Raw genomic sequence first — 27,079 nt, forward strand, 5'->3', positions numbered from 1 at the left:
CACAAATATCTCAAGTTTTGAGGGAGCATGCAAATGGCATGCTGACTGCAGGAAAGTCCACCAGAGCTGTTGCCAGAGAACTGAATGTTCATTTCTTTATCATAAGCCACCTCCAACATTGTTGTAGAGAATTTGGCAGTATGTCCAACCGGCCTCAACTGCAGACCACGTGTAACCACGCAAGCACCGGTTTCAACTGTACCGGGCAGATGGCAGAAAGCGTGTATGCCATCGTGTGGGCGAGTGGTTTGCTGATGCCAAACGTTGTGAACAGAGTGCCCCATGGTGGTGGTGGGGTTATGGTATGGGCAAGCATAAGCTTGTACATTTTATTGAGTACAATTTGAATGCACAGAGATACCGTGATGAGATCCTGGAGGACCATTGTCGTGCCATTCATCCGCCGCCATCACATCATGTTTCAGCATGATAATGCACGGCCCCATGTCGCAAGGATCTGTACACAACTCCTGGAAGCTGAAAATGTCCCAGTTCTTCCATGGCCTGCATACTCACCAGACATGTCACCCATTGAGCATGTTTGGGGTGCTCTTGATCGATGTGTATGACAGCGTGTTTCCCGTTCCCGCCAATATTTTGCAACTTCGCACAGCCATTGAAGAGAAGTGGGACAACATTCCACAATCAACAGTCTGATCAACTCTATGTGAAGGAGAGGTGTCGCGCTGCATGAAGCAAATGGTGGTCACATCAGATACTGACTGATTTTCTGATCCACACCCCTACCTGTTTTTTTTAAGGTATCTCTGACCAACATATGCATATCTGTATTCCCAGTCATGTGATAGAGTCGGGCCTAATACATTTATTTCAATTGACTGATTTCCTTATATGAACTGTAACTCAGTAAAATCATTGAAATTGTTGCATGTTGCATTTATATTCTTGTTCAGTGTACATACACAGAAAGTTGAACCTGTAACTACTGTTTGGGGATAGATGACAACGGTGAAAGCAACACACACAAGCGAGCACAGCTTAGACACGTAATTACATTTAAGACACACAAATGTATTCACACAAACTCTAATATACTGTAAGCCCACTCACACTTAACATAAGCACCATAGCAACCAGCCTTCCAATAGGTGGAGAGCCAGACCATCTTATACATCTCTATGAGACAAATCGTGATACCTCACATCTCAAAATAGGGTTACTTAATGTTAGATCCCTCACTTCAAAGGCAGTCATAGTCAATGAACTAATCACTGATCATAATCTTGATGTGATTGGCCTGACTGAAACATGGCTTAAGCCTGATGAATTTACTGTGTTAAATGAGGCCTCACCTCCTGGTTACACTAGTGACCATATCCCCCGTGCATCCCGCAAAGGCGGAGGTGTTGCTAACATTTACGATAGCAAATTTCAATTTACAAAAAAAAAAATGGCGTTTTCGTCTTTTGAGCTTCTAGTCATGAAATCTATGCAGCCTACTCAATCACTTTTTATAGCTACTGTTTACAGGCCTCCTGGGCCATATACAGCGTTCCTCTCTGAGTTTCCTGAATTCCTATCAGACCTTGTAGTCATAGCAGATCATATTCTAATTTTTGGTGATTTTAATATTCACATGGAGAAGTCCACAGACCCACTCCAAAAGTCTTTCGGAGCCATCATCGACTCAGTGGGTTTTGTCCAACATGTCTCTGGACCTACTCACTGCCACAGTCATACTCTGGACCTAGTTTTGTCCCATGGAATAAATGTTGTAGATCTTAATGTTTTTCCACATAATCCTGGACTATCGGACCACCATTTTATTACGTTTGCAATCGCAACAAATAATCTGCTCAGACCCCAACCAAGGAGCATCAAAAGTCATGCTATAAATTCTCAGACAACACAAAAATTCCTTGATGCCCTTCCAGACTCCTTCTGCCTACCCAAGGACGTCAGAGGACAAAAATCAGTTAACCACTTAACTGAGGAACTCAATTTAACCTTGCGCAATACCCTAGATGCAGTTGCACCCCTAAAAACGAAAAACATTTGTCATAAGAAACTAGCTCCCTGGTATACAGAAAATACCCGAGCTTTGAAGCAAGCTTCCAGGAAATTGGAACGGAAATGGCGCCACACCAAACTGGAAGTCTTCCGACTAGCTTGGAAAGACAGTACCGTGCAGTACCGAAGAGCCCTCACTGCTGCTCGATCATCCTACTTTTCCAACTTAATCGAGGAAAATAAGAACAATCCAAAATTTCTTTTTGATACTGTTGCAAAGCTAACTAAAAAGCAGCATTCCCCAAGAGAGGATGGCTTTCACTTCAGCAGTAATAAATTCATGAACTTCTTTGAGGAAAAGATCATGACCATTAGAAAGCAAATTACGGACTCCTCTTTGAATCTGCGTATTCCTCCAGGGCTTAGCTGTCCTGGATCTGCACAGCTCTGCGAGGGCCTGGGATCGGGAGAGACACTTAAGTGTTTTAGTACTATATCTCTTGACACAATGATGAAAATAATCATGGCCTCTAAACCTTCAAGCTGCATACTGGATCCTATTCCTACTAAACTGCTGAAGGAGCTGCTTCCTGTGCTTGGCCCTCCTATGTTGAACATAATAAACAGCTCTCTATCCACCGGATGTGTACCAAACTCACTAAAAGTGGCAGTGATAAAGCCTCTCTTGAAAAAGCCAAACCTTGACCCGGAAAATATAAAAAACTATCGGCCTATATCGAATCTTCCATTCCTCTCAAAAATTTTAGAAAAAGCTGTTGCGCAGCAACTCACTGCCTTTCTGAAGACAAACAATGTATACGAAATGCTTCAGTCTGGTTTTAGACCCCATCATAGCACTGAGACTGCACTTGTGAAGGTGGTAAATGACCTTTTAATGGCGTCAGACCGAGGCTCTGCATCTGTCCTCGTGCTACTAGACCTTAGTGCTGCCTTTGACACCATCGATCACCACATTCTTTTGGAGAGACTGGAAACCCAAATTGGTCTACACGGACAAGTTCTGGCCTGGTTTAGATCTTACCTGTCGGAAAGATATCAGTTTGTCTCTGTGAATGGTCTGTCCTCTGACAAATCAACTGTACATTTCGGTGTTCCTCAAGGTTCCGTTTTAGGACCACTATTGTTTTCACTATATATTTTACCTCTTGGGGATGTTATTCGAAAACATAATGTTAACTTTCACTGCTATGCGGATGACACACAGCTGTACATTTCAATGAAACATGGTGAAGCCCCAAAATTGCCCTCGCTAGAAGCCTGTGTTTCAGACATAAGGAAGTGGATGGCTGAAAACTTTCTACTTTTAAACTCGGACAAAACAGAGATGCTTGTTCTAGGTCCCAAGAAACAAAGAGATCTTCTGTTAAATCTGACAATTCATCTTGATGGTTGTAAAGTCGTCTCAAATAAAACTGTGAAGGACCTCGGCGTTACTCTTGACCCTGATCTCTCTTTTGACGAACATATCAAGACTGTTTCAAGGACAGCTTTTTTCCATCTACGTAACATTGCAAAAATCAGAAATTTTCTGTCCAAAAATGATGCAGAAAAATTAATCCATGCATTTGTTACTTCTAGGTTAGACTACTGCAATGCTCTACTTTCCGGCTACCCGGATAAAGCACTAAATAAACTTCAGTTAGTGCTAAATACGGATGCTAGAATCCTGACTAGAACCAAGAAATTTGATCATATTACTCCAGTGCTAGCTTCCCTACACTGGCTTCCTGTTAAGGCAAGGGCTGATTTCAAGGTTTTACTGTTAACCTATAAAGCGTTACATGGGCTTGCTCCTACCTATCTTTCCGAGTTGGTCCTGCCGTACATACCAATACGTACGCTACGGTCACAAGACGCAGGCCTCCTAATTGTCCCTAGAATTTCTAAGCAAACAGCGGGAGGCAGGGCTTTCTCCTATAGATCTCCATTTTTATGGAACAGTCTGCCTACCCATGTGAGAGACGCAGACTCGGTCTCAACCTTTAAGTATTTACTGAAGACTTATCTCTTCAGTAGGTCATATGATTGAGTGTAGTCTGGCCCAGGAGTGTGAAGGTGAACGGAAAGCCTCTGGAGCAACGAACCGCCCTTGCTGTCTCTGCCAGGCCGGTTCCCCTCTCTCCACTGGGATTCTCTGCCTCTAACCCTGTTACAGGGGCTGAGTCACTGGCTTGCTGGTGCTCTTTCATGCCGTCCCTAGGAGGGGTGCGTCACTTGAGTGGGTTGAGTTACTGACGTGATCTTCCTGTCTGGGTTGGCGCCCCCCCTTGGTTTGTGCTGTGGTGGAGACCTTTGTGGGCTATACTCGGCCTTGTCTCAGGATTGTAAGTTGGTGGTTGAGGATATCCCTCTAGTGGTGCGGGGGCTGTGCTTTGGCAAAGTGGGTGGGGTTATATCCTTCCTGTTTGGCCCTGTCCGGGGGTTTCTTCGGATGGGGCCACAGTGTCTCCTGACCGCTCCTGTCTCAGCCTCCAGTATTTATGCTGCAGTAGTTTATGTGTCGGGGGGCTAGGGTCAGTTGGTTATACCTGGAGTACTTCTCCTGTCTTATCCAGTGTCCTGTGTGAATTTAAGTATGCTCTCTCTAATTCTCTCTTTCTCTCTGAGAACCTGAGCCCTAGGACCATACGTCAGGACTACCGGGCATGCTGACACTTTGCTGTCCCCAGTCCGCCTGGCCTTGCTGCTATTCCAGTTTCAACTGTTCTGCCTGCGGTTACGAAACCCCTACCTGTCCCAGACCTGCTGTTTTCAACTCTTAATGATCGGCTATGAAAAACCAACTGAGATTTATTCCTGATTATTATTTGACCATGCTTGTCATTTATGAACATTTTGAAAATCTTGGCTCTCTCTAATTTTCTCCTTCTCTCTTTCTTTCTCTCGGAGGACCTGAGCCCTAGGACCATACGTCGGGACTACCGGCCGTGGTGACTCCTTGCTGTCCCCAGTCCGCCTGGCCTTGCTGCTATTCCAGTTTCAACTGTTCTGCCTGCGGTTATGGAACCCCTACCTGTCCCAGACCTGCTGTTTTCAACTCTTAATGATCAGCTATGAAAAGCCAACTGAAAATTATTCATGATTATTATTTGACCATGCTTGTCACTTATGAACATTTTTGAACATCTTGGCATAGTTCTGTTATAATCTCCACCCGGCACAGCCAGAAGAGGACTGGCCACCCCTCATAGCCTGGTTCCTCTCTAGGTTTCTTCCTAGGTTTTGGCCTTTCTAGGGAGTTTTTCCTAGCCACCGTGCTTCTACACCTGCATTACTAGCTGTTTGGGGTTTTAGGCTGGGTTTCTGTACAGCACTTCGAGATATTAGCTGATGTACGAAGGGCTATATAAAATAAAATTGATTGATTGATTGATTGAAATGAGCTGAGCCTCGACATTGTGACAAAGAGCCAATCGAAGACATTTATTTTAGTCTGCTAGGAATGTTTTCAGGGGAGATATCCTAGGGAATAAATAACTGAAATCTCTGCAAATGTGGTACATTTCCTACAATATAGGAAACCGTAAATCCCTCTTTTCATGCAGTGCTTAAGAGAATCTGAAATGAATACTGGGGCAGGTGAAATCCTACAGAAGCCCAGCTATGAGTGACTGTGTGCTAGTGACCCTAGAGCCAGATAGAGGAGGTTTTACCTGTTGAGTCCTCCTGCAGCCCCACATCAAAGGACAGCTTATCTGTCTGTGACCTTGACGTCTTCAAACAGGTCAGATACTGCAATGTATAGATACACATCAAAGCAACATGAAAACGATGATCAAAAGAGTCACACAACTCTGCTGTAGCATTCAGAACTGGAACAAATATCAGTACGACATATGCAACAAATATTCCTATCAAATGTTATAAAACAGTAACTATGAAATAGTAACACATAGAATAATGACAAAACAGTCCCCGGTCCTTGGGTATCGTATGAGAGTGTGCGTGCAGTGCAGTCTCACCATAGCGCTAAAGGAGTGCCTCAGGAGGATGGCGTGTCCATACAGAAGTGTTCTGTGTCCACCGCCCTGAGCCGCCTGTGGAGACAGCACAACACCCATCACACACCAGACACACTATAAGACAGGATGTCCCCCGTGACCTCTCTGTCTCTCCCTTTCACTCTCTCTCTCTCACTTTCTCTCTCTCCATCTGCATCACAGTTAGAGAACTAAGACTATGATGACTTCACACAAGGCAGGGGGCCACAGACTGACCCAGCCTGCCCCTCTCAGCCTGTCCTCTCCTCTCTGACGACGGTCCTGAAGTCCACAACACAACACTGAAAGCATGCAGTCAGACATGTCACTCAGGGGATACGCCTGCTTCCTGTATCCATGGAGAAGAATACAGATGATCGTCACACGGCTGCAGGTAAAAAGGAAGGGGGGTGAGAAAGAGAGAGCTCTCTGCCTCTAATGCGTTGGTAACAAAGACCTTGTGTTACAGTAAGAAGGGTCTGGTTTGTGACAGAAAGCACTAGGAGAGAAAAGACACAAGGTTCCACTGCGGTTTCACAGCAGTTTGAGGAGATGGGTAGGGGAAAGAGTGATGTGAGGTCACTACTTGGGCTCTGCTTGCAAACCTGTCCCTTCGTTCTGCAGGCAACCATGTGTTACTCACCTTTCTTATGAGCCTCTATGGAGCAGTAAGGTAAGAGAAAGTTACATTACTGAGAAGGGTATGTAAGTTAAAGAAAATATATGAGTTTGTCTCCTTCTGTCCTATCCACAGTATTGTAAACTGCGTATAGTCTCTGTTGGTCAATCATAGATGGTGACGTGCTGTGCAAGATCTTATTTGTGACATAATAGATTTTGCATGCCAGTGTCTTCTTAACCAAACACACCGTGCACCCTCTATCTGTGCTGCTTTTGCTAAGACAATAGCCTCCAGTTCAATGCAGTTGCCATGGATTATCAGACTGCAGCAGTGCCAGCACCATGTCAGGCTGTTCAGGCTTCCTGAGGGATAGTTTAATGTGCATCGGGCATATCCAGCTGCATTCAACTCACCACAATCTAAGAGAACTAGACCAGCTCTAAACATAACATTTATCCTAACCTCACACCATCCACAGCTGTGGCAGCCTCAGATTCCTCTGTCCCTAGCGTCCCTTGCCCAGAAGGGGAAAGGCTATTTGATCAAAGGCGGGGGGAAACGATCTCCCCCCCCAGCTGTTGCCAGGAGATGACATGCTGACATCAATTGAGAAAGCGTGACCTTTAGCAGCACGTCACCCCCCTGCGTTTATGCAGCAGCCACCAGGGTGACAGCAATGGGGTTTCTCTCAAAGGTGGCACTGAAATACCACTGCACATGCTGCCCTGCCACAGGGTATCAGCTTCACCCTGCCTTACCCTGACTCACCCTGGGCACTTCAGTCACTGACTCCGACAGATTGACCTTTGATCCTTAGCCCAGTAAACAAAGTTATGAAATCACAAGTGTGTTCACTGCTCTATTTGGACACGTTAGAGGAACTTCACACAGAATTCCATTTGGGGTCACTAGCTGAAACGGAGCTAAATGGATGTTTGATAGCTTACTTCTGCAACGGTTTTCTGAGCCTTGTGTGTTCACAATATCTATAACCCCTCAAACAAACACAAATATTAGTCCGAAATACCATTACTAAGATCCTATTCCACTTTAAGGAATCCCTGCCTATTAGTAGAGACCAGCTGAATACGGTATATCAATAAGTTATTTCTTCTTTAAGTCAATACCCTCCACTGTAGCTCATCTGCTCAATGACAGAATATTGATTCCAGAATCATGACACATTCAACTACTATTTTCCCTTCGTGGTGTTTCCTCCATTGACAATTTGGAGCAGGAACAGAGGAATGGAGAGGGTTAGTGAAAAGAGATGCATATGAGGAGAGAGAATTTACGGAGATAAAACCCAGTGTTCAAATGTTTTCTCCAGACCAGGTCTGAATCAGTCTCCACAGCATTCCTTAGAGAGAGGACAATAGTGCATCAAGGAGAAACAGTGATTAAAGGCCTTCCCTCTGGTTATATTGAACTGGTCTAGCAGATCATGTTAAATGAAGTTACTACACAAGTGTAGATGCAAGGGGGTTAAGAGTGGCACGTAGAAAGCAGCTTAGCTATTGCAAACAAGCAGTTTCACTTGAAAACGTCTCACTAAGCTTTAAGGGCACATTAAGCGCTCATGAAGGCCAAGTCTGCCTGTGCTTTGCTCTTGCCAAAGGGCTTTTCCAGTTCACACAGCCGTGATGGAACCAATCAGGCTTGATTTTTTAATTCCCCATCATCTGGAGTCCAGTGTGGTCGCTAAGCTGCAGCATTGACAAGTCCATTTATCTTTGAACTCAACTCAAAGAGTACGAAGATCCACAGCTTAAATCATGGAAATTCTTCCTATCATTAGCAGTTTGGCAAGGCAACAACGAGTTGGGGTTGCTTCACTTCCCAAATATAATAACTATTTTTTGAATCCTTCTAAATGCCAGTGTATTACTTTCTACAGTCATAATTCATGTAATGTAGCTCACTATTGTATGCCTGAAGTTGGGTGCAGAATTTGTGAACAGGTAAGAATTTGTTGGTAATATTCAGGGATTCTGGACTTACTTCTAAATCCCCTAAGGAAGGACTGAAGACTGACATTCATCTGATGTTAATCCAGGAGAGGTGTAGCATGTTCTCTTTGGCCAGAAGAAATGTGAGCAGTAAATGTTGAGCGAGACCATTTGTATGGCAAGTCTATACCCGGTTCCATTTGTCTTTGTCATGTTGCTAAGTGCTGTGACACAAATCGACTCACTTCTTTAAATAAATCCATAATGTCATTAGACATTTCAGCAGCATATGCATTCATGTTTGCATATAAAAACACACTAGCTTTCTGTGGGGAATCTATTTTTTTTCCTGAAGGGACTATTGTAACCCTAGGATACATTTCCAATGAAAATGGGAGAGCAAGCTGCTAGCATGACTAAACAGCCATGCGCTAGAGAGGTGACAGGAGAGGAGAATGGAATGAATGGTGAACATACCCATCGGTCCTTTCCTCGAGGCTAACAGGTGGAGAGATGTACAGAACACAATGGATGAACATAGCAATGGTAACAGCACAGCTCTGTTACAGCTGATTAATGAAAACCAAGAGCAAATGTTCGCAAAGAACAGCACAGTTTTAACAGAAATGATTGTACCAATTAAGATCACTGTATCAGAAATGCTTTACTTATCTGTCTATTAAAATAAATGAGAATACAACTGACCACAGAGGAATGAGATGAGAAATGATCTAGTAATTATAATTCTTGGCTCACTCTACTGATACAATATACTCTTATCACTAAAATACAACATCCTGCAACTGGTAATGAACTACCGAAAGACCAGAGGCACACTGAAACAAATTCTTAATACTAATTTCAGAAAGATAAAAGTAAGATCAGTACAACACTGCAAACTGGAAAAGTACGACATCATACCAAAATGGGTGAGAAATTAACATATTTTCATATCTACCCACCATCCTTCCTCTGAAACATTAAACATGACATTTTAGGACAAGCAGCGTTTAGGTTGCTCCCTGCAAGAGGAGCATGGCGAGAGCAGCGTGGTAATGCTGTGTTTCTGTAGGGCTGCCTTGTAATCACAATGTCCCAAACACATGACTGTGGACTAAGGAAATAGGTCTTTCATCCTTTGTACTTACTATAACTGCCTGTTAAGAGGAGATAGGGAGGTAGTGTAGAGACCTGCTTTGACTACAAATACATTAGCTACAGTACATACACATATGAACTTGCTCAACAATGTCCATATGTATGTCCATTCAATGAGATTGCCTCCATTACCTCATGTGTGTGTACGCGACAGTGACTCTGTCATCTAGACATGTTTGCTTCTCTGTGCCTGGTGTATAAAAAAGGTAGCTACAGCGCAATTCTGCTTTATAATGGAAATTATACTGTAGCTTTGAGAGCTTTTCTTTTCAGCCTCATTGTTAATCAAATGGTCAACCTCCCAGCACAGGGCAGAAACACTTCCGGAAAGCTGCAGCAAAGAGGTACTTTGCCTCTTGACGAATTTCATCCCCATTACAATTCATGGAGGGCTCAACCTCCCAGCGCCCAGGTCTCCAGGCCATTGTAATAGGCCAATTCCTCTCATTTATCTCCCTCAAAGAGAAAAAAAAATTAGAACATAAAACTGAGGCAACTCCAGTCACCGTAATAAACAATTTCATAACATGACCCTGAAATCCTGAAATGAATCAAATGGAAAATGTGAAACAGGGGATGTTCAGTAGTTTCCCTTTGCGCAGAGAGCACTTTGTGAAAATACTCCTCTCTGCTGTCTGCCCTGGGGTAGGAGTGTGTGTATAGATGCTGTGGTAGAGGGACAGTACTCACCCCTTCACTGTTCTGACCAGTCTTAGCAAGCATCTCCTGCAGGGCCCGCACAGAGAGAGACTGCTCCAGCACAAAGTTGCAGATGCATAGGTCTGGAGGGACATACTGGAAGAGACAGGAGGAGGGTAATCAGGGTTAGGGTTGTATGCAGTGGTTCCCAAACTTTTTATAGTCCCCTCTAGCACCAGGATCAGCATACTCTCAAATGTTGTTTTTTGCCATCATTGTAAGCCTGCCACACACACACTATACAATACATTTATTAAACAGAAGAATGAGTGTGAGTTTTTGTCACGACCCGGCTCGTGGGAAGTGACAAAGAGCTCTTATAGGACCATGGCACAAATAATAATAATAACAATAATAATCAATAATTTTGCTCTTTATTTAGCCATCTTACATATAAAACTTTATTTGTTCATTGAAATTGTGAATAACTCACCACAGGTTAATGAGAAGGTTGTGCTTGAAAGGATGCACATAACTGCAATGTTGGGTTGTATTGGAGAGTCTCAGTCTTAAATCATTTTCCACACACTGTCTGTGCATGCATTTAGTTTTCATGCTAGTGAGGGCCGAGAATCCACTCTCACATAGGTAAGTGTTTGCAAAGGGCATCAGTGTCTTAACAGCGCGACTTGCCAAGGCAGAATACTCTGAGCGCAGCCCAATCCAGAAATCTGTCAGCGGCTTCTGATTAAATTCAATTTTCACAGAAACGCTTGTTGCGATTTCGATGAGGCTCTCTTGTTCAGATATCGGTAAGTGGACTGGAGGCAGGGCATGAAAGGGATAACGAATCCAGTTGTTCGTGTCATCTGTTTCGGGGGAAAGTACCTGTGTAATTGCCCACCCAACTCACTCTGGTGCTTCGCAATATCACATTTGACATTGTCAGTAAGCTTGAGTTAATTTGCACAGTAAGCTTGAGTTAATTTGCACACAAAAAAATCATACAAAGATGGAAAGACCTGTGTGTTGTCCTTGTTAATGCAGACAGAAAAGAGCTCCAACTTCTTAAACATAGCCTCAATTTTGTCCCGCACATTGAATATAGTTGCGGAGAGACCCTGTAATCCTAGATTCAGATCATTCAGGTGAGAAAAAACATCACCCAGATAGGCCAGTCGTGTGAGAAACTCATCATCAAGCATGCGGTCAGACAAGTGAAAATTATGGTCAGTAAAGAAAACTTTAAGCTCGTCTCTCAATTTTAAAAAAAACGTGTCAATACTTTGCCCCTTGATAACCAGCGCACTTCTGTATGTTGTAAAAGCATTACATGGTCGCTGCCCATATCATTGCATAGTGCAGAAAATACACGAAAGTTCAGGGGGCCTTGCATTAACAAAGTTAACCATTTACACTTTAGTGTCCAAATGTCTTTCAAGCTGTCAGGCATTCCCTTAGCAGCATTCCCTTAGCCTCTCGGTGGATGTTGCAGTGTACCCAAGTGGCTTCAAGAGTAACTGCTTGCACGCCCGTTAGAGATTTGGAACTCTTTCTTATTGGTTTATTACTTCACTTCCTCTTGAACTTGCAACTTGCAGACGTGTTGCTGTGCGTTTTGTTGCCAACCTTACTTTGCTACCTGACAACTTTACGGTTTTTACTTTTTAATTACCGTTTATATTTTTAGTTTTTCCCTCATAACTTTTTATTTTCTTTTTTCATTCAACTTTTTCACTCCGGACGCTTTATCTGGACATGGTTCGTCAGCACCTTCAACAGCCGAAGCTAAGTAGTAACATTAACATGATGCCTTCTAATTGCAGTCGCTGTACTCATAATATACAGGAGAACGATCGCCTTACGGCGAGGATAGCTGTGCTGCAAGCCCAGCTTCAGACGCAATCGTTAGGCAAGGGTAATTTCAGTGTAGGAAAGGATGAAACAGCGTCTGTGCCACCAGTAAGTACAGATAGTAGTATAAATCCCCTCGCACAGTCCCCGCAGCCGGACAACTTTCTCATGGCTTCTGGAGGAAAATGCTGTAGGAATGCTCAACCGGTGTCGCTCATTCAGCCAACAGAAACTTTCAACCGGTTTTCCCCATTAAGCAGCGAGTCGGAGTCTGAGGCCGAGCCTTCTCTTGTCTCTACTCCTCCCGTTACGGGGTCTGAGACGCCAAAGCTTCCCACCATTAGCTCTGACAAATTGAAAACCCTAGTCATTGGCGACTCCATTACCCGCAGTATTAGACTTAAAACGAATCATCCAGCGATCATACACTGTTTACCAGGGGGCAGGGCTACCGACGTTAAGGCTAATCTGAAGATGGTGCTGGCTAAAGCTAAAACTGGCGAGTGTAGAGAGTATAGAGATATTGTTTTTCCACGTCAGAACCAACGATGTTAGGATGAAACAGTCAGAGGTCACCAAGCACAACATAGCTTCAGCGTGTAAATCAGCTAGAAAGATGTGTCGGCATCGAGTAATTGTCTCTGGCCCCCTCCCAGTTAGGGGGAGTGATGAGCTCTACAGCAGAGTCTCACAACTCAATCGCTGGTTGAAAACTGTTTTCTGCCCCTCCCAAAAGATAGAATTTGTAGATAATTGGTCCTCTTTCTGGGACTCACCCAGAAACAGGACCAAGCCTGGCCTGCTGAGGAGTGACAGACTCCATCCTAGCTGGAGGGGTGCTCTCATCTTATCTACCAACATAGACAGGGCTCTAACTCCTCTAGCTCCACAATGAAATAGGGTGCAGGCCAGGTAGCAGGCTGTTAGCCAGCCTGCCAGCTTAGTGGAGTCTGCCACTAGCACAGTCAGTGTAGTCAGCTCAGCTATCTCCATTGAGACTGTGTCTGTGCCTTGACCTAGGTTGGGCAAAACTAAACATGGCGGTGTTCGCCTTAGCAATCTCACTAGGATAAAGACCTTCTCCATTCCTGCCATTATTGAAAGAGATCGTGATACCTCACATCTCAAAATAGGGCTACTTAATGTTAGATCCCTCACTTCAAAGGCAGTTATAGTCAATGAACTAATCACTGATCATAATCTTGATGTGATTGGTCTGACTGAAACATGGCTTAAGCCTGATGAATTTACTATGTTAAATGAGGCCTCACCTCCTGGTTACACTAGTGACCATATCCCCCGTGCATCCCGCAAAGGCGGAGGTGTTGCTAACATTTACGATAGCAAATTTCAATTTACAAAAAAAAAAAAATGCCGTTTTTGTCTTTTGAGCTTCTAGTCATGAAATCTATGCAGCCTACTCCATCACTTTTTATAGGTACTGTTTACAGGCCTCCTGGGCCATATACAGCGTTATCCACTTAGTTCCCTGAATTCCTATTGGACGTTGTAGTCATAGCAGATAATATTCAAATTTTTGGTGATTTTAATATTCACATGGAAAAGTCCACAGACCCACTCCAAAAGGCTTTCGGAGCCATCATCGACTCAGTGGGTTTTGTCCAACATGTCTCTGGACCTACTCACTGCCACAGTCATACTCTGGACCTAGTTTTGTCCCATGGAATATATGTTGTGGATCTTAATGTTTTACTCATAATCCTGGACTATCGGACCACCATTTTATTACGTTTGCAATCGCAACAAATAATCTGCTCAGACCCCAACCAAGGAGCATCAAAAGTCGTGCTATAAATTCTCAGACAACACAAAGATTCCTTGATGCCCTTCCAGACTCCTTCTGCCTACCCAAGGACGTCAGAGGACAAAAATCAGTTAACCACCTAACTGAGGAACTCAATTTAACCTTGTGCAATACCCTAGATGCAGTTGCACCCCTAAAAACATTTGTCATAAGAAACTAGCTCCCTGGTAAACAGAAAATACCCGAGCTCTGAAGCAAGCTTCCAGAAAATTGGAACGGAAATGGCGCCACACCAAACTGGAAGTCTTCCGACTAGCTTGGAAAGACAGTACCGTGCAGTATCGAAGAGCCCTCACTGCTGCTTGATCATCCTATTTTTCCAACTTAATTGAGGAAAATAAGAACAATCCAAAATGTATTTTTGATACTGTCGCAAAGCTAACTAAAAAGCAGCATTCCCCAAGTGAGGATGGCTTTCACTTCAGTAGTAATAAATTCATGAACTTCTTTGAGGAAAAGATCATGTTCATTAGAAAGCAAATTACGGACTCCTCTTTAAATCTGCGTATTCCTCCAAAGCTCAGCTGTCCTGAGTCTGCACAACTCTGCCAGGACCTAGGATCAAGAGAGACACTCAAGTGTTTTAGTACTATATCTCTTGACACAATGATGAAAATAATCATGGCCTCTAAACCTTCAAGCTGCATACTGGACCCTATTCCAACTAAACTACTGAAAGAGCTGCTTCATGTGCTTGGCCATCCTATGTTGAACATAATAAACGGCTCTCTATCCACCGGATGTGACCCAAACTCACTAAAAGTGGCAGTAATAAAGCCTCTCTTGAAAAAGCCAAACCTTGACCCAGAAAATATAAAAAACTATCGGCCTATATCGAATCTTCCATTCCTCTCAAAAATTTTAGAAAAAGCTGTTGCGCAGCAACTCACTGCCTTCCTGAAGACAAACAATGAATACGAAATGCTTCAGTCTGGTTTTAGACCCCATAATAGCACTGAGACTGCACTTGTGAAGGTGGTAAATTACCTTTTAATGGCGTCAGACCGAGGCTCTGCATCTGTCCTCGTGCTACTCAACCTTAGTGCTACCTTTGATACCATCGATCACCACATTCTTTTGGAGAGATTGGAAACCCAAATTGGTCTACACGGACAAGTTCTGGCCTGGTTTAGATCTTATCTGTCGGAAAGATATCAGTTTGTCTCTGTGAATGGTTTGTCCTCTGAAAAATCAACTGTACATTTCGGTGTTCCTCAAGGTTCCGTTTTAGGACCACTATTGTTTTCACTATATATTTTACCTCTTGGGGATGTCATTCGAAAACATAATGTTAACTTTCACTGCTATGCGGATGACACACAGCTGTACATTTCAATGAAACATGGTGAAGCCCCAAAATTGCCATCGCTAGAAGCCTGTGTTTCAGACATAAGGAAGGGAATGGAAGAAAACGTTCTACTTTTAAACACGGACAAAACAGAGATGCTTGTTCTAGGTCCCAAGAAACAAAGAGATCTTCTATTTAATCTGACAATTAATCTTGATGGTTGTAAAGTCATCTCAAATAAAACTGTGAAGGACCTCGGTGTTATTCTGGACCCTGATCTTTCTTTTGACGAACATATCAAGACTTTTTCAAGGACAGCTTTTTTCCCATCTACGTAACATTGCAAAAATCAGAAATGTTCTGTCCAAAAAGGATGCAGAAAAATGTATCCATGCTTTTGTTACTTCTAGGTTAGACTACTGCAATGCTCTACTTTCCGGCTACCCGGATAAAGCACTAAATAAACTTCAGTTAGTGCTAAATACGGTTGCTAGAATCCTGACTAGAACCCAAAAATGTTATCATATTACTCCAGGGCTAGCCTCCCTACACTGGCTTCCTGTTAAGGCAAGGGCTGATTTCAAGGTTTTACTGTTAACCTACAAAGCGTTACATGGGCTTGCTCCTACCTATCTTTCCGAGTTGGTCCTGCCGTACATACCTACACTTATGCTACGGTCACAAGACGCAGGCCTCCTAATTGTCCCTAGAATTTCTAAGCAAACAGCTGGAGGCAGGGCTTTCTCCTATAGAGCTCCATTTTTATGGAATGGTCTGCCTACCCATGTGAGAGACGCAGACTCGGTCTCAACTTTGAAGTCTTTACTGAAGACTCATCTCTTCAGTGGGTCATATGATTGAGTGTAGTCTGGCCCAGGAGTGTGAAGGTGAACGGAAAGGCTCTGGAGCAACGAACCGCCCTTGCTGTCTCTGCCTGGCCGGTTCCCCTCTCTCCACTGGGATTCTCTACCTCTAACCCTATTCCGGCGCCGACAGAGATGGCCGCCTCGCGTCGCGTTCCTAGGAAACTATGCAGTATTTTGTTTTATTATGTGTTATTTCTTACATTGGTACCCCAGGTAATCTTAGGTTTCATTACATTCAGTCGGGAGGAACTACTGAATATAAGAGCAACGTCAACTCACCATCATTACAACCAGGAATATGACTCTCCCGAAGCGGATCCTGTGTTTTGCCTTCCACCCAGTACAATGGATCTGATCCCAGCCGGCGACCCTAAACAACGACGCCGTAAAAGAGGCAAACGAAGCGGTCTCCTGGTCAGGCTTCGGAGACGGGCACATCGCGCTCCACTCCCTAGCATACTACTCGCCAATGTCCAGTCTCTTGACAACAAGGTTGATGAAATCAGAGCAAGGGTAACATTCCAGAGAGACATCAGAGACTGTAACGTTCTTTGCTTCACGGAAACATGGCTCACTCGAGAGACGCTAACGGAGTCGGTGCAGCCAGCTGGTTTCTTCACGCATCGCGCCGACAGAAACAAACATCTTTCTGGTAAGAAGAGGGGCGGGGGTGTATGCCTTATGATTAACGAGACGTGGTGTGATCATAACAACATACAGGAACTCAAGTCATTCTGTCCACTGTTCACAAATGTCGACCGCATTATCTACCAAGGGAATTCTCTTCGATTATAATCACACCGTATATATTCCCCCCCAAGCAGACACATCAATGGCCCTGAACGAACTTTATCTGACTCTTTGTAAACTGGAAACCACACACCCTGAGGCTGCATTCATCGTAGCTGGTGATTTTAACAAGGCTAATCTGAAAACAAAACTCCCTAAATTCTATCAGCATATCGATTGTGCTACCAGGGCTGGTAAAACCTTGGATCATTGTTATGCTAACTTCCGCGACGCATATAACGCCCTCCCCCGCCCTCCTTTCGGAAAAGCTGACCACGACTCCATTTTGTTGCTTCCAGCCTACAAACAGAAACCAAAACAGCAAGCTCCCGCGCTCAGGTCTGTTCAACACTGGTCCGACCAATCTGACTCCACGCTTCAAGACTGCTTCGATCACGTGGATTGGGATATGTTCCGCATTGCGTCCAACAACAACATTGACGAATACGCTGATTCGGTGAGCGAGTTCATTAGAAAGTGCATTGACGATGTCGTACCCACAGCAACGATTAAAACATTCCCAAACCAGAAACCGTGGATTGATGGCAGCATTCGCGTGAAACTGAAAGCGCGAACCACTGCTTTTAACCAGGGCAAGGTGACCAGAAACATGACCGAATACAAACAGTGTAGCTATTCCCTCCGCAAGGCAATCAAACAAGCTAAGTGCCAGTATAGAGACAAAGTAGAGTCGCAATTCAACAGCTCAGACACAAGAGGTATATGTGGCAGGGTCTACAGTCAATCACGGATTACAAAAAGAAAACCAGCCCCGTCGCGGACCAGGATGTCTTGCTCCCAGACAGACAAAATAACTTTTTTGCTCGCTTTGAGGACAATACAGTGCCACTGACACGGCCCGCTACCAAAACCTGCGGGCTCTCCTTCACTGCAGCCGAGGTGAGTAAAACATTTAAACGTGTTAACCCTCGCAAGGCTGCAGGCCCAGACAGCATTCCCAGCCGCGTCCTCAGAGCATGCGCAGACCAGCTGGCTGGTGTGTTTAAGGACATATTCAATCAATCCTTATCCCAGTCTGCTGTTCCCACATGCTTCAAGAGGGCCACCATTGTTCCTGTTCCCAAGAAAGCTAAGGTAACTGAGCTAAACGACTACCGCCCCGTAGCACTCACTTCCGTCATCATGAAGTGCTTTGAGAGACTAGTCAAGGACCATATCACCTCCACCCTACCTGACACCCTAGACCCACTCCAATTTGCTTACCGACCCAATAGGTTCACAGACGATGCAATCGCAACCACACTGCACACTGCCCTAACCCATCTGGACAAGAGGAATACCTATGTGAGAATGCTGTTCATCGACTACAGCTCAGCATTTAACACCATAGTACCCTCCAAACTCGTCATCAAGCTCGAGACCCTGGGTCTCGACCCCGCCTAGTGCAAATGGGTCCTGGACTTCCTGACGGGCCGCCCCCAGGTGGTGAGGGTAGGTAACAACATCTCCACCCCGCTGATCCTCAACACTGGGGCCCCACAAGGGTGCGGTTCTGAGCCCTCTCCTGTACTCCCTGTTCACCGACGACTGTGTGGCCATGCACACCTCCAACTCAATCATCAAGTTTGCGGACAACACTACAGTGGTAGGCTTGATTACCAACAACGACGAGACGGCCTACAGGGAGGAGGTGAGGGCCCTCGGAGTGTGGTGTCAGGAAAATAACCTCACACTCAACGTCAACAAAACAAAGGAGATGATTGTGGACTTCAGGAAACAGCAGAGGGAGCACCCCCCTATCAACATCGACGGGACAGTAGTGGAGAGGGTAGAAAGTTTTAAGTTCCTCGGTGTACACATCACGGACAAACTGAATTGGTCCACCCACACAGACAGCGTTGTGAAGAAGGCGCAGTAGCGCCTCTTCAACCTCAGGAGGCTGAAGAAATTCAGCTTGTCACCAAAAGCACTCACAAACTTCTACAGATGCACAATCGAGAGCATCCTGTCGGGCTGTATCACCGCCTGGTACGGCAACTGCTCCGCCCACAACCGTAAGGCTCTCCAGAGGGGAGTGAGGTCTGCACAACGCATCACCGGGTGCAAACTACCTGCCCTCCAGGACACCTACACCACCCGATGTCACAGGAAGGCCATAAAGATCATCAAGGACAACAACCACCCGAGCCACTGCCTGTTCACCCCGCTATCATCCAGAAGGCGAGGTCAGTACAGGTGCATCAAAGCAGGGACCGAGAGACTGAAAAACAGCTTCTATCTCAAGGCCATCAGACTGTTAAACAGCCACCACTAACATTTAGTGGCCGCTGCCAACATACTGACTCAACTCCAGCCACTTTAATAATGGGAATTGATGGAAATGATGTAAAAATGTATCACTAGCCACTTTAAACAATGCCACTTAAATATAATGTTTACATACCCTACATTACTCATCTCATATGTATATGTATATACTGCACTCTATATCATCTACTGCATCTTGCCATCTTTATGTAATACATGTATCACTAGCCACTTTAAACTATGCCACTTTATGTTTATATACCCTACATTACTCATCTCATATGTATATACTGTACTCTATACCATCTACTGCATCTTGCCTATGCCGTTCTGTACCATCACTCATTCATATATCTTTATGTACATATTCTTTATCCCTTTATACACACAAGTGTAAGGTAGTAGTTGTGGAATTGTTAGGTTAGATTACTTGTTGGTTATTACTGCATTGTCGGAATTAGAAGCACAAGCATTTCGCTACACTCGCATTAACATCTGCTAACCATGTGTATGTGACAAATAAAATTTGATTTGATTTGATTTATTACAGGGGCTGAGTCACTGGCTTACTGGTGCTCTTTCATGCCGTCCCTAGGAGCGTCACTTGAGTGGGTTGAGTCACTGACGTGATCTTCCTGTCTGGGTTGGCCCCCCCCCCCCCCCCCCCCCCCCCCCCCCCCCCCCCCCCCCCCCCCCCCTTGGGTTGTGCCGTGGCGGAGATCTTTGTGGGCTATACTCGGCCTTGTCTCAGGATGGTAAGTTGGTGGTTGAAGATATTCCTCTAGTGGTGTGGGGGCTGTGCTTTGGCAAAGTGGGTGGGGTTATATCCTTCCTGTTTGGCCCTGTCCGGGGGTATCATCGGATGGGGCCACAGTGTCTCCTGACCCCTCCTGTCTCAGCCTCCAGTATTTATGCTGCAGTAGTTTATGTGTCGGGGGGCTAGGGTCAGTTTGTTATATCTGGAGTACTTCTCCTGTCTTATCCGGTGTCCTGTGTGAATTTAAGTATGCTCTCTCTAATTCTCTCTTTCTTTCTCTCTCTCTCTCTCTCTCTCTCTCGGAGGACCTGAGCCCTAGGACCATGCGTCAGGACGACCTGGCATGATGACTCCTTGCTGTCCCCAGTCCACCTGGCCGTGCTGCTGCTCCAGTTTCAACTGTTCTGGCTGCGGCTATGGAACCCTGACCTGTTCACCGGACGTGCTACCTGTCCCAGACCTGCTGTTTTCAACTCTCTAGAGACCGCAGGAGCGGTAGAGATACTCTTAATGATCGGCTATGAAAAGCCAACTGACATTTACTCCTGAGGTGCTGACTTGCTGCACCCTCGACAACTACTGTGATTATTATTTGACCATGCTGGTCATTTATGAACATTTGAACATCTTGGCCATGTTCTGTTATAATCTCCACCCGGCACAGCCAGAAGAGGACTGGCCACCCCTCATAGCCTGGTTCCTCTCTAGGTTTCTTCCTAGGTTTTGGCCTTTCTAGGGAGTTTTTCCTAGCCACCGTGCTTCTACACCTGCATTGCTTGCTGTTTTGGGTTTTAGGCTGGGTTTCTGTACAGCACTTTGAGATATCAGCTGACGTACGAAGGGCTATATAAATACATTTGATTTGTTACCACTCCATTATGTCTCCCTGTCATGGCTTTTGCACCATCAGTACAGATACAAACACATCTTGACCACCAAAGTCCATTTGATGTCACAAAGCTGTCCAGTACTTAAATAATATCCTCTCCGGTTGTCCTGGTTTCCAGAAGAGGATGTCTTCCTTAATTGACCCCTCATAAACTTAACGGACATATACCAGGAGCTGTACCAGGCCGGCCACGTCTGTTGACTCATCCAGCTGTAACGCATAAAATTCACTGCCTTGTATGCGAAGGTGTAATTTTTTCAAAACATCTCCTGCCATATCACTGATGCGTCGTGAAACAGTGTTGTTTGATGGAGGCATTGTCTGTACAGTTTTTTTGGCCTTTTCCCCCAGCATTGTGCAAGCCATATCTGCGGCAGCAGGAAGAATTAAGCCCTCCACTATAGTATGGGGCTTGCCTGTCCTAGCCACTAGGTAGCTCACCATATAAGACGCTTCTAGCCCCTTCTTATTAATGGTATCTGTTGCTTTTATACATGTCTTACTACTCGAAAGTCATCCAAATTCTCGCTCAAAAAACTCCTGTGGCTTATTTTTCAAATTGGCATGCTTTGTTTATAAATGTTTGCGCAAGAGAGAGAAGGTTTCATCGAGTTGTGAGATAGTACTTTTGCACATATAACACACTGTGGCTGAGGAAAAGCACTAATCACAATATAAGTGAACCCCAAATCAATGTAGTTCTCATCATATTTGCTTTTGGCAGTGAAACAAGGCTACTCAGGTGAGAAAAAAAACTCACCCAAATGTATAGCCCCGTTGGAAAATATAAATGGACTGTTTGAAAATGTGAAGAGAAAAAAAGCTATTTAATTTTTTTCAATGTGAATCACATTTTTATTTGGCATACCCCCGGCGCCATTGCACGTACCCCTGTTTGGGAATACCTACAGTAGACAATATGCAATTACAAGTGAGTATTTCAAACTGTGTTGAAAAGGCTAAAATATGAAATGTAAACCCAGAATAAGGCTTCTTATTGGTCACTAGAGAAGCCTGGTCCTCAGATTGTTTAGTCACAGACTGTGACTGAGTGTGTTGTTCACTCAGCATATTTGTCCATAACATCCATGACTGATAATCATAACAACCATCAATCACAAACACCAAAGATTGATTGCACTTGAAAACCAATTTGGGATGACTGTTCCACATTCCTTTAGCACTGCAGAGTGAGAGGAATGCAATAACAGATGTCGTTGAAAACCTCCAATCTTATTTGATAGGGGAAAAGCTTACAGTCATTTGTCTCTATGCAGCTCCTAAAATCATTATGGAGTCCGGTCAACCCAGGTTGCTCTACGTGATGCAACTTTTCAACTAAATTTTTCATTTAAAATGAAAGAAAATTTATACATGACTAATTCGACCAAGGGTAGCTTTAGCTACTGATAAAAAAAATGTATCCATCGATCAAGGGCCAAATTCCAAATGTTACAGCCAGGGTTGGGGTCAATTCCATTTCAATTCCAGTCAATTGAGGAAGTACACTGACATTCAAATTCCAATTATCTTCAATGCTTTTCAGTTAGGAAAATGTGGAATTGGAATGTGGTTTACTTTCTGAATTGACTGGATGTGACCCCAATCCTGATTACAGCCAGTACCTATAGCAGCAGTGTATGTGGATCTTGGTCAAACTAGAGCTCACACTCACAGTGAGTATATGAATCTGTGAGACAGAGCACAGTGGGACAGAGAGAGGGACTGCAGCACCCATCCCTTCTCCATATAGGACAGGGCAGCAGTCTGACAGAATGAGGCAGAGAGAGAGATACTTAGTGACCTGTACCACTACAAGATAAATGAAGCACACCAAAAACACACTGTCCTCCTTTTTAGGTAGCAAGATGTAAAACTTGGCTAAACTAGTTCACCTTGTTAGAGGTAAATCTAACTTTAAATTGGAACTTCAGACAACTTATTTCTGCTCTGCTGTGAGCCTACCTGCTTGCTACACTCAGGTAAAACAAAGTCAATATGTGAAAGAATCTAGAGCTGTATCGATGCAGCTATCTGTTCTCTAGGCATTTTAATTATGCACATTTAAATCATGGTGGAGTATAGATCCAGAGAGCTTGACCACCGGCGGCAGGACAGTGGATTTACGCCAGCAAAACAGAAATTACATGATTTGTAGTGACTCATGTAGTAACGCAGGGGTCGGCAACGGGCGAGTGATTATTTTTGGCCCCCCAAAGTGTTTAGTAAATAAATAAATAAATCATCATCGTGGGGGGAAATACAGCCCAAAACTTTTTTGCAGTGTACAAATTATTCTAATTATTTTCCAGCCTCCCGACCATTCGCGCCGACAAATATCGTCCTGTGGCTGAATCCAGTTCAGCCCCTGCCGTACCGGAAGCCAAGTGTCTCTCTCAGGGCAGCCTCTAGCATCAGCTTCAGAAATGTCAAAGATACTGAATGTCAAAATGGCTTAAAGTAATGTCCCCCGACTTCACTTTAATGACCTTTCATTATGCAGGTCAATTTTGAGATAACCACCATTTTATAGTCAAAACACACACACACACGATTTACAACCACAGAAGCACAAACACTGTAATAACTTCCATTTGATCAGAACCCAACCCAGAGCCCTCTATGCAAGCTGTTTTCTAGAAATACCTCTCCTGATCCACTCTTTCTTGGCATGCTGTTGGGGAAACAATACGTGGTAGCAGGGAGGAATCTGCTCCAACCATACCTCCACACCCTGGTTTCCCTAGGTGAATAACAGGCGACCTCTAACAGCAGAGTGGAGCAGTCTGGTAATGAGAAGGATATTGGGGCTCTGGGGGCGTAGGCCTGTGTGTCCTCAATCAGAGAGGGCATATCATGAAGACAGCTTTACAGCAGCTTGTCTACACACTGCTCTCTTGTTTATGGCCCATGCTGTGGGACTGGAGCAACTAGACTGGGCTTCCCATCTTCTCTGGGGAGGAGGTCTAAAGGGTTACACACCTCTTTCACTTTGATTGCCCCAAAGAGATGACCTATCAACATACCTCCTTCGTATTCACTATAACGCATGGGTGGGAAAACTTTTTGGCTCGAGGGCCACATCGGGATTTCGAAAATCAACAGAGGGCCGCACAGATTTTTTTGGGACTGACTTGTTGTGAAAATCAATATGCGGGTAAGAAATTGGGCAGTTATTTGAAAATATAGACCTTCAGGACTGGCCTGGAGTTTTTTTTACTCAAACCTCCCTTGGGCCGGATTGAATAGGCCATAGTTTGCCCACCCCGGGCATAATGGCAGAGCACATCCTGTGCATTAGAGTAGTTGGCTGAATCATCATCTCATCTAAATGTTGATTGACCATCTCATTTTTTAAACACTGACTTTACAGTACAGACGTGTATTGTTGATTTAGAGATGGGGGGCTTCAGCTCTCTGGTGGTCCTACCATGGGATAGCTGACAGGGAACAGCAGCTAGCCATAAATCACAATCAACTGCTTATTCATTGGCTGATTGATGTCACAGTTTAAAGTGGCAATTAGCAGTTGAAACAATAACAAAGTTAACTCCCCCGCTACTGTTTTGTTAAAAAGCGGCGGGATGGGGCCGGCTTGCTCATAACTTGCAGATAGTTGTTGACACATCAACTAGGATTAGGGGGCAGGGCAATTTGTGACTTGTTTTGGTAAACAGTGGCTGTATTGGAGGGGGAGTGGTTTCACCTCTGCTAAGCATTCAGTATTAGTGTTAGTACTTCAGTCTCCCCTGGTTTCTCAGCGGCAGCTGTAAACGGTGGTTGTGTCAGTGGCTCCATACCACTTCAGTATCTTACCTAGTTATTTTCTGATGATCTCATTTCTGTACTTTAGTAGCTTTGGCAACTATGTGTGTTTTCTATACCTGTTGGTGTTTCTCCCTGTAGGCTTTACAGACACTCCCCACCCCTTGGCTGCAACCCTTCTAATTTAGTGTACCCTATGTGCACAACCCATGTGGAATTCTGGGTCTCTGGCAGCGTTTGGAACTGACGATTTGCAGTCAAGAATGCAGAGTTCATCTCAGCCTATGTTGCCCTTCAGTCCCTTGACTTTTTGTCCCTGACAGAGACATGGATCACCCCAGAGAAGACTGCTACTCCAGCTGATCTCTCTTCATCCGACTACTTTTTCTCTCATAGTCCAAAAGCATCTGGTAGTTGCGGTGGTGGCACAGGGCTACTAATTTCTCTTAACTGGAGATTTTCTCCCTCTCTCATGCTGGCACAGTCACTTGTCCACTCAAGCTTAACATTGTTGTCATCTATCGCCCAGCAGGTGCCTTGACACCTTGATAAGCTAATTTCATGACGATGGTTCACCGCTCTTCGTACTTGGCAACTTCAACCTCCCGACGTCTGCCCTCGATTCATGTCTTTCCAACTCCCTCTTTCCACTCCTTGCCTCTTTTGACCTCACCCTTTCCCAATCCCTTCCAACTCACAAGGCAGGCAATACGCTTGACCTCATCTTTACTAGAGGCTGTTTGCCTACTAATCTCACAACAATCCTCCAAGTCTCTGATCACTATTTTGTTTCCTTTTCGGTCTCCTTTTCCTCCAACCCTAGTCACTCAGCCCCTACCCAGATAGATTGTGACGTCACAATCTTCGCTCTCTCTCCCACTACTCTCTACTCTACTTTCGTATCATCTCTCCCTTCTGTTAAATGCTTCTCCCTCCTGTCTTCTGCCTCTGCGGCCCTACTCTCCTCCCTTTTCCACATCCTATGACTCGCACTGTCCCCTTTCAATGAGTGACTCATTGCGAGCTTACAGAACATGGCTGCAGGCATCTAAGCAAAAATGGAGGAAAAATACATTTCCGGAAGACCCATCATCTTTTCACTCCTTCTCTACCTCTCTTCTGTATCCGCTGTAAAAGCCACTTTCTATTACTCTAAATTTCAAACTTCTACCTCTAACCCTAGGAAACTCTTTTCATCCTTCTTCCTTAATCCTCCACCCCCTCCCTCTTCCCTCTCTGATGACGACTTTGTCAACCACTTTGAGAAGAAGGTTGATGACATACACTCACACAGAACTACCCTACGCCTTGAGCTCTTTCTCCCCTTTCTCTCCAGATGAAATCCTGCGACTAGTAAGGTCTGGCCGCCAGAAAACCTGCCCACTCGACCCCATCCCCTCCTCCAGACCATCTCTGGAGACCTTTCACATTCCTCACTTCCCTCATCAACTCATCCCTGACCACTGGCTGTGTCCCCTATGACTTCAAAATGGCCTGAGAAACCTCCTCAAGAAACCAACACTCGACTCATCTGACATCAAAACTATAGACCTGTATCCCTTTTTTTTTTTTTCTTTTTTTTTTTTTTTACACTTGAGAGTGCTGTCTCTGACCAACCTGCCTGCTATTTCTCTCAGAACAATCTTCTTGACCCTAACCAGTCAGGCTTCAAGTTGGGTCACTCAACCGAGACGGGCCGCTTCTGTGTCATGAAGGCTCTCCACCAAAGCTGACTTTCTCTCCTCTGTTCTCATTCTCCTAGATCTATCCACTGGCTTTGACACCGTGAACCATCAGATGATCTGTGTCTGCAGCATGGTGTCCCCCAGGGATCGGTTGTCTCTATACACCAAGTTACTCGGCTCTGTCGTATCCTCACATGGTCTCCTATCATTGCTATACGAATGAAACTCAACTATTTTTCTCCTTCCCCCCTTCTGACACCCATGTGGCGACACGCATCTCTGCATGCCTCGCAGATATCTCAGCTGGGATATCGGCCCACCACCTCAAACCTCGACAAGACGGAGCTGCTCTTCCTCCTGGGGAAGGCCTGCCCGCATAAAGATCTCATCTCGGTTGACAACTCCAGTGTCTCCCTCCCCGAGTGCAAAGAATCTTGGTGTGACCCTGGAGAATACTCTGTTGTTCGACTAACATCAAAGCAGTGACTCGCTCCTACAGGTTCATGCTCTACAACATCCGTAGAGTACGACCCTACCTCACACGCAGGCCCTAATCTAGGCACTTGTCCTCTTCCGCCTGGACTACTGCAACTTGCTGTTGGCTGGGCTCCCCGCTTGTGCCATCCATGCAACTTATCCAGAATGCGGCAGTCCCCCTGGTTTCCAACCTTCCCAAGTTCTCCCATGTCACCCCGCTCCTCCGCACACTCCACTGGCATCCAGTCGAGGCTCGCATCCACTACAAGACCATGG

The 27,079-nt window shown here is 44.8% G+C and overlaps 1 protein-coding gene across 1 annotated transcript in view; it reads right to left on the bottom strand.

Moving 5' to 3' along the window:
* Nucleotides 1-27,079, bottom strand: part of LOC120023630 (ryanodine receptor 3-like) — a 190,862-nt gene that overhangs the window by 130,419 nt on the left and 33,364 nt on the right. The window contains exons 3-5 of the mRNA XM_038967675.1: nt 10,392-10,496; nt 5,955-6,029; nt 5,646-5,724 (exon numbers count right to left, since the gene is read on the bottom strand). Coding sequence (XP_038823603.1) covers nt 5,646-5,724; nt 5,955-6,029; nt 10,392-10,496 — 259 coding nt within the window. The remainder of the gene's footprint in view (nt 1-5,645; nt 5,725-5,954; nt 6,030-10,391; nt 10,497-27,079) is intronic.

This window comes from Salvelinus namaycush, chromosome 28 (assembly GCF_016432855.1).
Source record: "Salvelinus namaycush isolate Seneca chromosome 28, SaNama_1.0, whole genome shotgun sequence".
NCBI classification, from domain to species: Eukaryota; Metazoa; Chordata; class Actinopteri; order Salmoniformes; family Salmonidae; genus Salvelinus; species Salvelinus namaycush.